General features: G+C 37.7%; 1 protein-coding gene across 1 annotated transcript in view; it reads left to right on the top strand.

The window, feature by feature from the left end:
• Positions 1 to 13,272, top strand: part of PCDH15 (protocadherin related 15) — a 952,716-nt gene that overhangs the window by 412,574 nt on the left and 526,870 nt on the right. The window contains exon 7 of the mRNA XM_045291300.1: positions 6,625 to 6,735. Coding sequence (XP_045147235.1) covers positions 6,625 to 6,735 — 111 coding nt within the window. The remainder of the gene's footprint in view (positions 1 to 6,624; positions 6,736 to 13,272) is intronic.

The following is a 13,272-nucleotide window of genomic DNA, read 5'->3' as shown; positions in this document are numbered from 1 at the left end:
ACTACAGTTTTGTGAAATAATCTTTTTAGGACTCTCATACTAAGAGAAAGCAAAGTCATAATGCATTGAACTAATGAAGTCCTTTAATAGAAAGAAAGAAGAAGAAGGTCAAGATTTTTACCACATTGCTCTGTAGAAACTTTCATTTCGGAGAGTTTATGGCATATGAAAAAGATGAAATTATAAAGTAGGAATCATTCTGAATATTCAAAAGCCTCCTGAATGTGATTTTGATAAGTTTATACATATAAGAGGTTATCACATCAAATTTCTTAATCTTTTCATGAATACCGGGCGAGAGTGATACTTAGTCACCTGTTTAAGTGTTTTGACCTGAGTCATAGGAAAGAGCGGAGGACTTGCAGTGCGGTAGTGACACAGCATTTCCTGGAACTCCAGCTGCCCTTTGGAAAAGCACTGGAGATGTTAGAACGGTACACCCAGCCTTTCTGTCTTGATGGTGCTGTTAGGCGTGTCAGAGAGTGAGGACATCTTTCTACAACTCTTCCTGAATATATCGTCTTTCTTTTGCAATTAATATATGTGGCTCCCTACACCTTTCAGAGGATTGAGAAAACAGGAGACATGCTTTCATTTGCGATGTCTAGGCATGTAATATATGTCTATATCCTGAGTGAGGAAGTTAAAAGCTCTGTTCAAATGCAAAAGGGTTTTAACGGATCGCTATCCTGAAACAGTTTTGCATAAAAGTCAACGTCCAAATTTTGGATATTGAAATATTTCATATTAAGACTTGTTATTGCTTATTTTTAAGTAGCTTGCAAAGAGCATTGTTTGAAACTTTAATAATGATTTACATAGATCACTCTAATGGAAGTCTTAGGGCCATAAAAGCATAGTATTTTTATTTTACAGCGAATATGGAGGTTTAATTGGGTGATTGTCTAAACTATCCTTTGCGCGAAACTTTGAGCCCAGGTCTTCTTTTCAATTCATATCCACATTTTAAAGTCACAGCACACATGCCTCTCAGGAAAGGCAAGTATTTTTTTTAAATCATTGTATTGGGGGCTCGTACAACGCTTATCACAATCCATCCATCCATCCATTGTGTAAAGCACATTTGGACCTTTGTTGCCATCATCATTCTCAAAACATTTGCTTTCTACTTGAGCTCTCGGTATCAGCTCGTCATTTTCTTCCCTCCTTCCCCGCTGCCCACTCCCTCATGAACCCTTGATACTTTTAAAGATACTTTCCTAAGAAATTGGTTCTAAAAAGGTGGAATAGCTGCATTGTACTCTTTAATACATCGGTTTGTTTTGCTTCATTCATTTATTATTTTTTTATGAATCATTTTATTGGAGGCTCATACAACTCTTGTCACAATATATACATACATCCATTGCCTCAAGCACATTTGTACATATGCAATGCATCTTTGTGTGTATTTATGAAGGGAAGGAAGGAGTTAAGTCAATATGAAACAGAAAACATGATCAAAATTAAATTTTTTTTCTATCGGGACAGATTTAATGCTGTTAGTACAACTCTTTGTTCCTCTTGAGTGGGTAAGGGCCACTTACCCTCCTAACTCTCCCCTTCTACCTTTAGGTAATCACATAAGTGTAGTCCCTCTAACAAGGGCAATCAACCTATATAGTGATTAGTAGCGGATGACACAGTGTTCTGGTTTAGGCAGAGACAGGTTAAGGTTAAAGCTGATTGTATTCTACCTCTGGAATTTTGTAATGGTGACTGATGAGGACACTAATGCGGTGCTGGTTATTGAAACTAAAGTCACAGTCTTGTGTAAGAAGAAAAAAGAAGAGAGAACATGACTGATGTATAAAAGTTATAGAAAAATGAGAGAGCTTATCATCCCTGAGAGACCGGTGAAACTTCCCAATTCCAAGTACACTCATACATCTATCTCTCCTACGTACGAGGAGGCTTCTCAAATCTTCTTGGAAAGTGGAATTTAAGGATAATTAAATTTTACATAAACTTTTTGAAGTTCTCAGAATACCTTAGTTCCTTAATCTTGTAACAAAAGTACCAGGAGGGTAATTTTAAAGAATAGAGCTTTACTTTCTCAAAAATAAGGAAGCAACAAATCCAAATTCAGGTCACCAGTTCTGGGGTAACTCTTCCTCAGTTCTGGGGGAGATCACTTAGTTGTTCGACCCCTACCTTCTCCAGTTCTTGGACATCTCCATCTGGCATCTCTCTGTGCCCAATTTTAACTTGGTTTTGTGTAATGAAGACAAGTCAAAATGCATTGCTTCTAGGGTTCTATTTCATACATGCCTGGGTTTATTCCAAATAAAACTTAGGCTAGCAAGCTCCCTCAGTAATTCATTTGTCTTAGATGGGTTAGGATGCTCTCCCAAGAGAAAAGGGATAATCTTTATTCCAAGGAAAAATAATATTGTCAAATTTTCACAAAATTTAAGTGGACATTCTCTCTACTCATTGAATTTTTCAATAAGTTAATGGCAATTCTGTCCCAAATTAAGGAACAGTTTTTGATGCATAAAGTATTTTTAAAAAGGTTGGTAATATCTCAGTGATGAGTCAAGAGAAGGACGGTCATTAACTTAAACAAATGAAGAATCTATGACTGAAGTCCAGAAACGATGGCAGGAACCCATTTAATTACACTTGAAGCAATTGGTACAGGAGGTGGGATCTCACCTAGTTCAGCATTTTCAATGTTAAGTGAACATGTTGGGTTCAGCAAACTTTTGACTTTATGAGTGCCAAAAGATTGGCATGAAGATCAGCTACCTTAGCAAGCTGATCTTTCCAGAAGTCTTTTAAGCAAGACTGAAGCTAATAAAGGTGCTTTTATGGAGCAAATCATAACTGGGTTCAAGTATTGGATTTCCCAATATAATCCAGAGAGAAAGGTATAATCATAACAAGGGCTTCTCAGGGGCCCTGCAGACCCAGTTACATTCAACGAAGACAGGTCAGCTCAGACATTTATGGTGACCTTTTTGGGGATGCCAAAGCGATAACCTTGGTTTAGTCTCTCAAAGAACACAGGACAATACATGTGTTAAGGTGGATGGATCCCATCCGACTCCCCATCTTTCTAAACAGAACAAAACTGTTTTAACCATCCCACCTTTAATTTTATCAATTCATGGGCAACCATGACTATTTTGATAGTAGCTGAGTAACTATATTCTCTCAGTTAATGATGTGCTACGTAATATGTTATTTTTGATGGAAGCTGTACATTTGGAGCCTGTCAAGTTAGATTAAGAAGAGGTTATTAAAAGTGTGCCCATAGTTAGATATGAGTCACTAGTATTGTGCGGGTAGAGATTAGCATCTAAATTCCTTCTACACAAAGAAACTAAGTCACTTAAGTTTTTATGGATAAATATCTCCAATTATCAGCAAGCAGGTATTGCCTTGTTTCCTGAAATGTAGGCATGCTGAAGTACATATACATTGTTCTGCTCCCACAGCTCTCCACCTTTGAGGGGTTTGCAGGTAGGCAGAAATAAGAGCAGAAATGAGGTGTAAAAACTCATGGCTTCTAATGGCAAGGGGTAGGGCTACACTGTAAAAACATATAGACAATGGATACTTATGCTTGAAAATATTTCAGGTGCAATTAATAGACAAGGAAAAGAAATGTGTCATAATCAAGAAGTGCATTTATTGTTTCTTACAATATAATATTGAAATACAGGGTAGTATCAAGATTGGTTGGTTCAGTGAGTTGACATAATAGGTCCAGGCTTGTGCAATTTCTACTCTGCCATCCTGAGTCTGCTACTCACTCCTTATAGTTATTCTCCCTGAGAACAACCTTGGTTCTCTGGGTGGTGCATCCAAACCACACCAAGGTCACTGCCAGGGAGTCCAGTCTGACTCTCAGTGACCCTGTAGGATTAGGTAGAACTGCCCCCATGGGTTTCCAAGCTATAACTATTTACGGGACTAGAAAGCCTCCTCCTCTTTCCTTGGGGAGCCTGGTGATTTCGAATTGCTGACCTTGTGGTTAGCAGCCTAATTCTAAGTCACTACCAGGGCTACTGCCCTTTGGCAGTACAGAGGATGACCAATGGGTTAATGGTAGAGTCTACCCAGAGACATTTCAGAAGAACGGCCTGGAAATCTATTAAAAAAAAACAAAAGTACTGGAAACTTAATGGGAAACATTTCTCTTCTGACACACATGGGGTTGCAATGAGACAGGAGCTGCTGGATGTTAGCTGTTTAAAGTGAAAGAAACACTGGTTTACACTTAGCACTGCTTTTAACAGAACATAAGAAGACATTCTCAGATGGCGTTGTATGGCCAACACATTATCAGGAGGAAACCGAACCCCAGAGGCAGTTGGGTAAAATTTACATAATTTAAGCAGCCTTGTCTGATCCTAAAAGCACCAGAGACTTTAAAAAAATCATAATTTCAAGTGAATATTTATACTTAATGCTTGTCATATGGCATGTATCATGTAATATTCACAAGCCTGTTTGTGAAATAGGATATCATATGAATTAGAAGTCATGGAAACAACGGCAATGTCCAGGTATCACAATGTCTGAGGTCACACACCTGTGTAGAGCTGTGGGCTGAGCCTGGGTGGTGGCTGCTCTCAGTGGTCCCATCTCCAATTCCAGGCCCCTCTTCATCGCTACAGCACTCCCACATGGAAGGAGGGGGCCGCAGAGTGTTTGTTCCTGATTTCCCCTTATCCCTCTACTGTTACAGTGCTGGGGGCTGAATCTGAGCTCTCACGAAGGGTCTGCAGCCAATGAACCAAAAGGCTTTCATCCTGAGAGCCCTATCTCCCCTATCACAGCGAGGAGAAGACTTGCCGGTGTTCTTGTCTTCAAGACACCTGAGAAAAGATGGTGACTCAAAGTGGTTATCGAGTGTCTTGGCCTTCCCAGGACCCTGCCAAGCTCGCATTACTGAAGTCCCTTCCTGGACCTCACAAGACCTTCCTTGGCCTCCGTGCTAATCAATACGATACACTTTCTCCAGTTCTGAGGTTTTAGTCAGAACCCGAGGAGGAACCATTAGGAACGGTTGGACCTGGATCCCCCGGACATTCAGGGATTTGAGATAGGGAGAAATATTTCCTGGCCTGATTCTGAGTTGAAGCATAAGAAGGTGCTACTATCTCCCCAGTCCTGCCCAGCCCTGGCACAGGGATGTCCACCAGTCTGATAAGGATTGTTCCTAGGAAAGCTAAGTGTGGAAACAATTTCCATCTAGAGGCCAGTTTGGAAGAACTAGTGGGCCAGTATCAAGGGGCTGCATCCTATTCACACAAGAGTGACAAGGAGCCTGGGAGCCGGGTAGCAGCTTTGACGTAGGCATGGGCTTAAAGAACTGGCAGAGTGGAGCACAGGGCTAAATACAACCATTGTGAGTCCTGCAGTAAGAGTTGCAAGTACAGTGCGAAGAGGTGGAAGTAGGGACTATGGCCTTCCTGCCAGTGAAAAGGTCTAGGATTGCCAGGAGTGCAGCTAGCACTTCCCTCCGTGTTTTGGATTCATCCCATCCTCCTCCTGTCCTCAAGGCACCCTTGGGCAACCCCACAGACCACAAGCTCTGTGAGTGTAAGGAGGTCTTCTGTAGCCATCCCCCTTCTTCAGGTACCTGTAGACCCACATGGGCAAGAAGGCCTTTGGCTACAAATCCTTACTCATCGAGCATCTGGGGGATCCACTACTAGTATTACCAACCAGTCGGGCGGGGCCAATGAGGACCACTGGCCTAGGTTAATGATTCAGAGGAAAGGGATCCTGTCTGCTCACTCTCCCACATCATTATTCAGGGCTACATGCTCAGCCAGCCCTCCAATACATCCTTTCTGATCAGAAAAAAAGAATATGTATATATATATAATATTTAAAGTATGTTATGTATGAGTCATATATTATTCATTATAAATAAATTATTATAAAATATAGATTATATAAAACATATGACATAGATAAAATGCATCTGTTTTATATAATCTATATTTTATTATAGATAATTTAATATAGATAATATGTATGCTTTATATATGTAATAGCCATAGCAGATAGATAACATAAATGTTTTATAGAATGTGTTTTATGATCATCTATTTTTACAATAGATAATAAATTTTTAGATAATGATAATATATTTATATTATATATATCACAATTGTACATGCATCAGATGTATGAAAAGATATATAAGCATATCTATACCTCTAAATAGAATGGGCATGAATATTGGAAAGGGGTAGTATGTAGAAATCACAAATTACTAATGTTTAAATACTTAGTGTTCAAATAAATTATTAAAATATAGGGAAATATGATAATAAGGAAGATTTTCAGATATCTTGACTTTGCTTTAGCAATTTCTTAGAGCTGTGGATTAATCAAATTTATGACATATGAAGAATTACCAACGGAAATATATTTCCTGGTTATCATTAGTAAAGAACTCTCATGAAACACTTTGATCAAATGAAATATTCTTAGAAATGATAAAAATATTACATCTAAAATTTATATTCACATTCAATGGGTATTTTCAGATATAGGCATGCTACCTGTCTTTCAAGAGGGCTAAATAATAATGTTGGGTTCTTTGCCTAATTTATTACAGTCAGATTATCTCAAACATATATCCTTGACTATTTTCAGACGTCCAACGACACCTTCGAAATTCCCCTCATGCTGACAGGAAACGTGGTGTTAAGGAAGAGACTCAATTATGAAGATAAGACTCGCTACTTTGTCATCATCCAAGCAAATGTGAGTAGTCAGTTTCTCTAACTTTATGCCTGTGAAATGCACTAAATGCTGCCATAGTCTCTTTTCCTAAACAGATGCAATTGCTGCAATTGCTGGCCTAAGAGGGCACCCCTGCCTTCTGCTATGTTGTGTTTTATAGTCTTCTTGATGGGGGCTGGACTGGGGAGGGAGGATTATCACCACTCAGAATCCCTTAACCCTCTTGCCCACCCTGCAATCATTTGTTTTTACCCACAAACCATTATGTGTTTTTAGGGGGCAATCATAGCTATACCTCTATATACTGCTAATTATTTTTTTTAATTCTCTTTCTATTATGTTCTGTTGTATGTATACTATAAACCATGCTGTTAGCAACCTACACAGTCTCTTGGACCCAAAGGAGCATTGACATACAAGAAATCCACTCTGATTTCTGATGGCGTCGGTGCTGTTGTTCAGGGGCAGTGTTGTAGCTTTAGCTACAACAGAAAGATGCTCACAATTGTTCGAGACATTGTTGCTCCATCTTGTTAAGGGTCTTCCTCTTTTTCATGGCCTCTCTACTTTTGCAAACAGAACGTCCTTCTCCAGGGACTGGTCTCTGCTGACAACCAAGTATGTACAACGAAGTCTCACAGTGCTTGCTTCTAGAGCCCTCTGACTGTAATTCTTCCAAGATAGATTCCTTTGTTCTGGCAGTCCACGGTGCCGTCGATATTCTTTGCCTGCACCCTCATTCAAATGTATTGATTCTTCTTTGGTCTTCCTTATGTCCAACTTTCTCATGCATGTGAGGTTGCTGAAAATATCCTGGCTTAGTCCTCAAAGCAACATCTTTGCTTTTAACACTTTAAAGAGGTCTTTTCAGCAGATTTCCTCAATGCAATGTGTTGTTTCATCCATCTTGTCTGTGATAGGACTTTAAACTAGATGGTAGCTAAGAGACTCATTAGAGGGTTGATGGTAAATTATTGAACATCAGTCCATTTAGACCTGTCTTTTATTATAGCAAAATAACTGATTGATTTGCAAAGAGACCCTTTTCAATTGAATGCGATTGCGTCATTTACTTTGTATCAATGGGAACATGCAATGATTCTTAATGATGCTGAATGACATATTGCAAAACTAACCATTTAGGTTTATAAAATTGCTTACAACATTGTTACCATACCAATATTTTAAAATGTGATTTTGCTGTAGGGAAATGATTAATTTTAGAAAAATAAAGGGAAAGCAAAATATTTTATGAAAATGAAGTTCAAATAATTTGATGTTCAAAGTTCAATGTATTTTCTTTTGTTTAAATTTCTAATACATCTCTTCACCACAAATTACCATTTTGATGTCTTCCTAAATCACAAAGAAGTCACAGTATCTCTTTATAAATAGATCTTTTTTAGAGCCAGTTGTTTTTCTATTGCTGCCTTCTGGAAGCAAATACTAAGTGCTCAGGGTTACACAATTCATTAGTCAGCCCAAAGAAGAACGTTTCCATATGATTTGGAATCATAGCAATAGTAATTTTGAATTCTCTTATAACTAATCAAGTTATGTTTTAAAATATAAAAATATCTGGATAAGAGACACTGTTTTTCATCACAAGACTCAATTCCTAAAGCATCCGTTGCTTTTTCCTAGATCGCTCTTTTATTCTTAATGGACAAGAGTATTTGAGAAAAGCACGTAAAGAGCGTAATACTAATGAGTTTGAAAAAGTGAAATTACATTCCTTCACTTGTAGATCACATCTTCACTAATTAGCTTTTTTGGTGAAAAACAAAGCACCACCAACAATAACAAAAATCCAGAAACAACAACAAGGAAGCCTCTCTGACTTGCTGCCTCCCCTTGTGTCTGCTTCAGGCTGACATGGAACAACTCACCCAAAATGAATGAGGAATCTCATGGTCTCTTTTCATAAACAGATGGCGTTGGGGGCTGGTTTCTATTCTTTTGGAATGCGAATTGATTTTCTATTTTTTGCTTTGGGCACTGCAGTTTCTGAAGCATCTTTTGGGGAGTGGAAGTGGAGATGACAGGCGGGTGGTGACAGACTAAGGCCACACCTGTTTTTAAAAATGGTTTAAAGATGTGTCAACATGTAGGACTGTAAAATTCCATCATAATCTTTCTACTGGTATCCATAAAAATTGAAGAGAAACAAACAAAAAACCTTAAAAATTAACAAAATACTTCTCAAATTATTTAGAGAATGCTTTTTGTTATTTAAAGAAAGAATTTAGCAGAATCAAATGACTAAGGTAATTTTTAAAATTGTACTAACTAATTTTAAAACTATCACTGATGAGCAGAAGCAAAACAAACACTTGTGTGGTCTCAGATAACTGAATTAAGTCGAGCATATGCAGAACAAGTTCAATTATGCCTCCATTTCTTCCTTTCTCTCTAGCCTGCAAATACCTGATAAAGAAATGAAATAGTATTTAATATATGTATCTATGAAGAAGACTGGTATGTGCTGCTAGCCATTTTGTTAAAATAACAACTACTTGAATACTGAATAGTAAAATGTTAGAAGTCTATTTAGTCCAAGGCTCTTCCAACATTGTCATAACAAATAAATCAGAACATTGATATATCTGTCTCATACTCATTTTAAAAACTCAGTCACTGACAACGTTAATTCTGACTCATAGTGACCCTGTAGGACAGACCAAAACTACCCCATTAGAGATGTGAGGTTTTAAAGCTTTATAGGAGTAGACAGCCTCATTTTTCTTCCACCAAGCAACTGGTGGGTTAGAACCACTAACCTTGTGGTTACCAGCTCAACGAGTAACCACTACACCATCAGAACTGCTGTTGAAAACTTGTTTCATAGAATCCCATGTCCTGTGCTAGAGTCTACATCTCTCATATCCCCACAGCACACAAACAGTACTAAATACTCTCTTACACATAGAAATTGAATGAAAAATTTACATTTATCCCTAGGTTGATCACAGACTAGAGAATAGTTAATGATTTAAATATGAAAGTGAAGAAATTGCAATTTTATTTATATTTAACATTGGACATTGTTTTTGTCTAAATATCATTGTACATAAGCTATTTATAATTTCATAAATTTTTTTCCATAAAAGACTGGTTTGTGGTAATGCAGTATTTATGTCTGCATTATTTATTAAGGGAAGCTCTTTCATTGATGGGCTAATGAGTGCATGTCTTTTAAAAAATAGAATTTAGTGATCTATTCATGAAAATGTCTTTGTATTTAATAAATAAATTCTTCAATAACAAATGAGTTCTTTTGGTTAGTTAGACACTATAATAATATAGGATGCTGAAGAACTGTCCATTGTATAGCCATCATAAGGGACAATGGGATAGAATACCTTACATAAAAATGCTAGGGATTCAGGGACCAGATGAATACTACCTACCTTGTGATAAATTGACATAATATCTTTATTAATGTAATATTTCCACTGAATATTCCTTTTTATGTATTTAACATGTATTTATAGATTTAAACTCCTATATTCTGATTCTTGTACAGGATTATTCATTGTGTCACCCATAATTTATTTCATATAGCTGTATCACAATGATCAAATAAATCACTATATATATCACAGTGATCTAATAGTTATATTTGTATATGTAAATATATACATATATTGGCATGTATTTATCAGAGATTTCATGTTATTAAGTGCTAAAAGAATAACAGGAAAATGCTTACCTGAATTTTATTGACTATGTGAAATCTTTCTATTGTGTGGATTATAACAGACCGTAGATAACAATTTGAAGAATAGGAATCCAGACCACTGTGCTCCAGTAGACCCTGTACCTAGACGACAGGGTGGCCCTTTGAAAAGAACATAGGGATGCTGCATTGTTTAAAGTCAGGAAATGCGTGCTTTAGGAGAATATCCTTTCAGCTTCTTAATTGTATCTGTACATTCAACAAATGATCACAGTGGACAATATTAACACCCATCCTCAAGATGCAAGAAAGACTCATTAACAACATGTGATACACAGATGACACACCCTTATTTGCTGAAAATGAAGAGGACTTGAACCACATGTACACTGATGAAGATTAAAGACTACAGCCTTCAGAATGGATTACACCTCAACTTAAAGAAAAGTTCTTACAACTGGGTCAATATGCTCGATTTTGATCAAAGGAGGTATTAGTGAAGTTGTCAATCATTTCATTTTACTTCGATCCTCAATCAACTCCTGTGGAAGCAGTACATACACACAATGGAAGACTACGTATAACTATAAAGTAATGACGAAGCCAGGAAGGACCCTGTGGCAGGGATGGACCTGGGGAACAGTATGCCGAGTGAAATTAGCCAATGGCACATGGACAAGCATTAGATGAGACCACTGTAATAAGATAAGGAGCACTGATGGCATAGTGGTGATGTGCTAGGCTGCAAGATTGGCAGGTCTCTACGAGTCGGCTGGATGGGCTGGATGGTGGTGAGTTTGGAATTTGGGGGTTACAAGAAAAATATCCAAGCTGAACACTTTCAAACCAAAGGGAACAGACTTAGAAGTTTGCCCAGGTGGCAAGGGGAATGGAGAGGAGATAAGATAATAGCCCAGACTGTGACTGCTGTTAACCTGGGTAAACTAAGAAAATAGGACACAGGAGGGAAAATAAAAATCAAGAATTGGCTGAAGGAGGGATAAACTGTTGGGGAATTTGATGAGTGGTTTAAACTTTTGAAAACAAAGGTGATGATATGAAGTGTAAACCAACACTCAATTTACAATTTAAAACAAATAAATATTAGCAATAACATTATTTTATAAAAAAACAACAACTGATGCATTGCATTGTGCAAATCTGCTAAAAAATGGCTCTTTCAAGTGTTAAAGAGCAAAGGCTTAGTCTTGAGGACTCAGGGGCCCCTGCAGGACACAGAGGAGGCGCTTTATGCACATAGAGTTGCAGTCTCAGAAACGCAGGAGAGCAGTGTAGTCTGTCTTGCAGGCTTGCTGTAAGTCTGTTGTATAGAGTCAGAGTCCTCTGGACGGCAGTGAGGCTTTTGAGATTCACGTTGACCCAAGAGGTGGTATTTTCATTTGTCTCCTGAACGTGTGAAAACTGGACGACAAATAAGGAAGCCTGAATGAGAATCAATGCATTTGAGCCATGGTGTTGGCAAAAAAGATTGACTAGACCTTGGACTGCCAGAGAATGAACACATCTCTCTTGGAAAGAGTATGACTAGAATGCTCCTCAGCAGCGAGGAGGATGAGACTTTGGCTCATGTATTTGAACAGGTTGTCGGGAGGAATCAGTCCCTGGACTCTAGAGGAAGACATCCTGCTGGGTAAATAGAGGGTCAGCGGTAAAGCAGAAGGCGGCCGTGAGTTGGGTTGAAACATTAATGGCAATAACGGACTCCACCATAGCAACAGCTGTGAAGATGGCAGGGGCTCAGTGAGTGAGAATCTGCTCAATCGCGCTTAGCCACAGTAGCAAGTGTTCAATGCTAGGAAGCCCTACAGCAAAACCTGGGAAAGTTGCCACCTATAGATGGCAGAAATCTATCAGAGAAGGACAACTGGAATATGTTCTACTAAAAAGGAGCTGTCGAAAAACAGTAAGATTTAACAGAGTCAAAGGATGAAAACTTTTGAGATCTAGAAAACACAAGTAGGTCCCTTGAATTTCTGGATCTCACTGGTTTCACTGTTTGAGAATATAGAATGTGTGGTGAGAATACAGAAATTAAGTATTAAAAAATTTTTTAAAAAACAACAACAAAAAAAGAAATTAAGTATTAAACTTTTTGTTTAACAAACAAAAAAACAACCTTTTCATTCAGTCTGACTCATAGTGAACTTGTTTAGGTCTTAAGTGCTTGTGAATCTTGAAAGAACAGGCCCTGACTTTGAACCCACAACCAGACATCAGTGTAATTCCTAACCCACATGCTAGGCAGTTGTAATACTCTTTTCTATAAGTCAATGAGGCTTTGTTTTCTTTAAATAAAAAGGGAAAACATGCTTAACTGGGAGAGAAATTAAAAGGAAGAAAGGATACAACATTTACTGGGAATTTTAGTATACATTAAACTCTAATATTGCAGTGAGTAAAAATGCTAATGAAACCATAGACACAATTTTTCAGTTAACTGTTTATTTTATAGCACCCTTTGAAATGTTCATTTGTTTTATCCAGAAATCTGTACAGTACATTTTACAAGAAAGATCAAATATCATTTTTTATCTCTTTATGTTTTAGTTTATTTATTTTTTTAATTTCCATTTCCAGAGGCTTTGTTTTTAAAGAATTATTTAGAATAATCTGGTTTGAAACTAAATACTGTGGATCAGCAATATCTTCCATGGGTTCATAAGTGAAGTATGCATGCCTTCTGTTGTTACAACTTCCTTTATGTATAAAGAAAAATCATGGGGAATCTCTACATGTATCGAGAAGGTGGGCACCCACTGAAATGATTTTTAGTTCTTTGATGTCTGATAACTGGTCCCTTCTACACCTCGTGGTCAGACAGGCTGGTGTGCTTCTTCCATGTGGGCTTTGATGCTTCT

The sequence above is a fragment of the Echinops telfairi genome, unplaced genomic scaffold (genome assembly GCF_000313985.2).
Source record: "Echinops telfairi isolate 266 unplaced genomic scaffold, ASM31398v2 ScPeMD7_70;HRSCAF=299, whole genome shotgun sequence".
In the NCBI taxonomy this organism is placed as follows: domain Eukaryota; kingdom Metazoa; phylum Chordata; class Mammalia; order Afrosoricida; family Tenrecidae; genus Echinops; species Echinops telfairi.
This window is presented reverse-complemented; position numbering and strand designations above follow the sequence as displayed.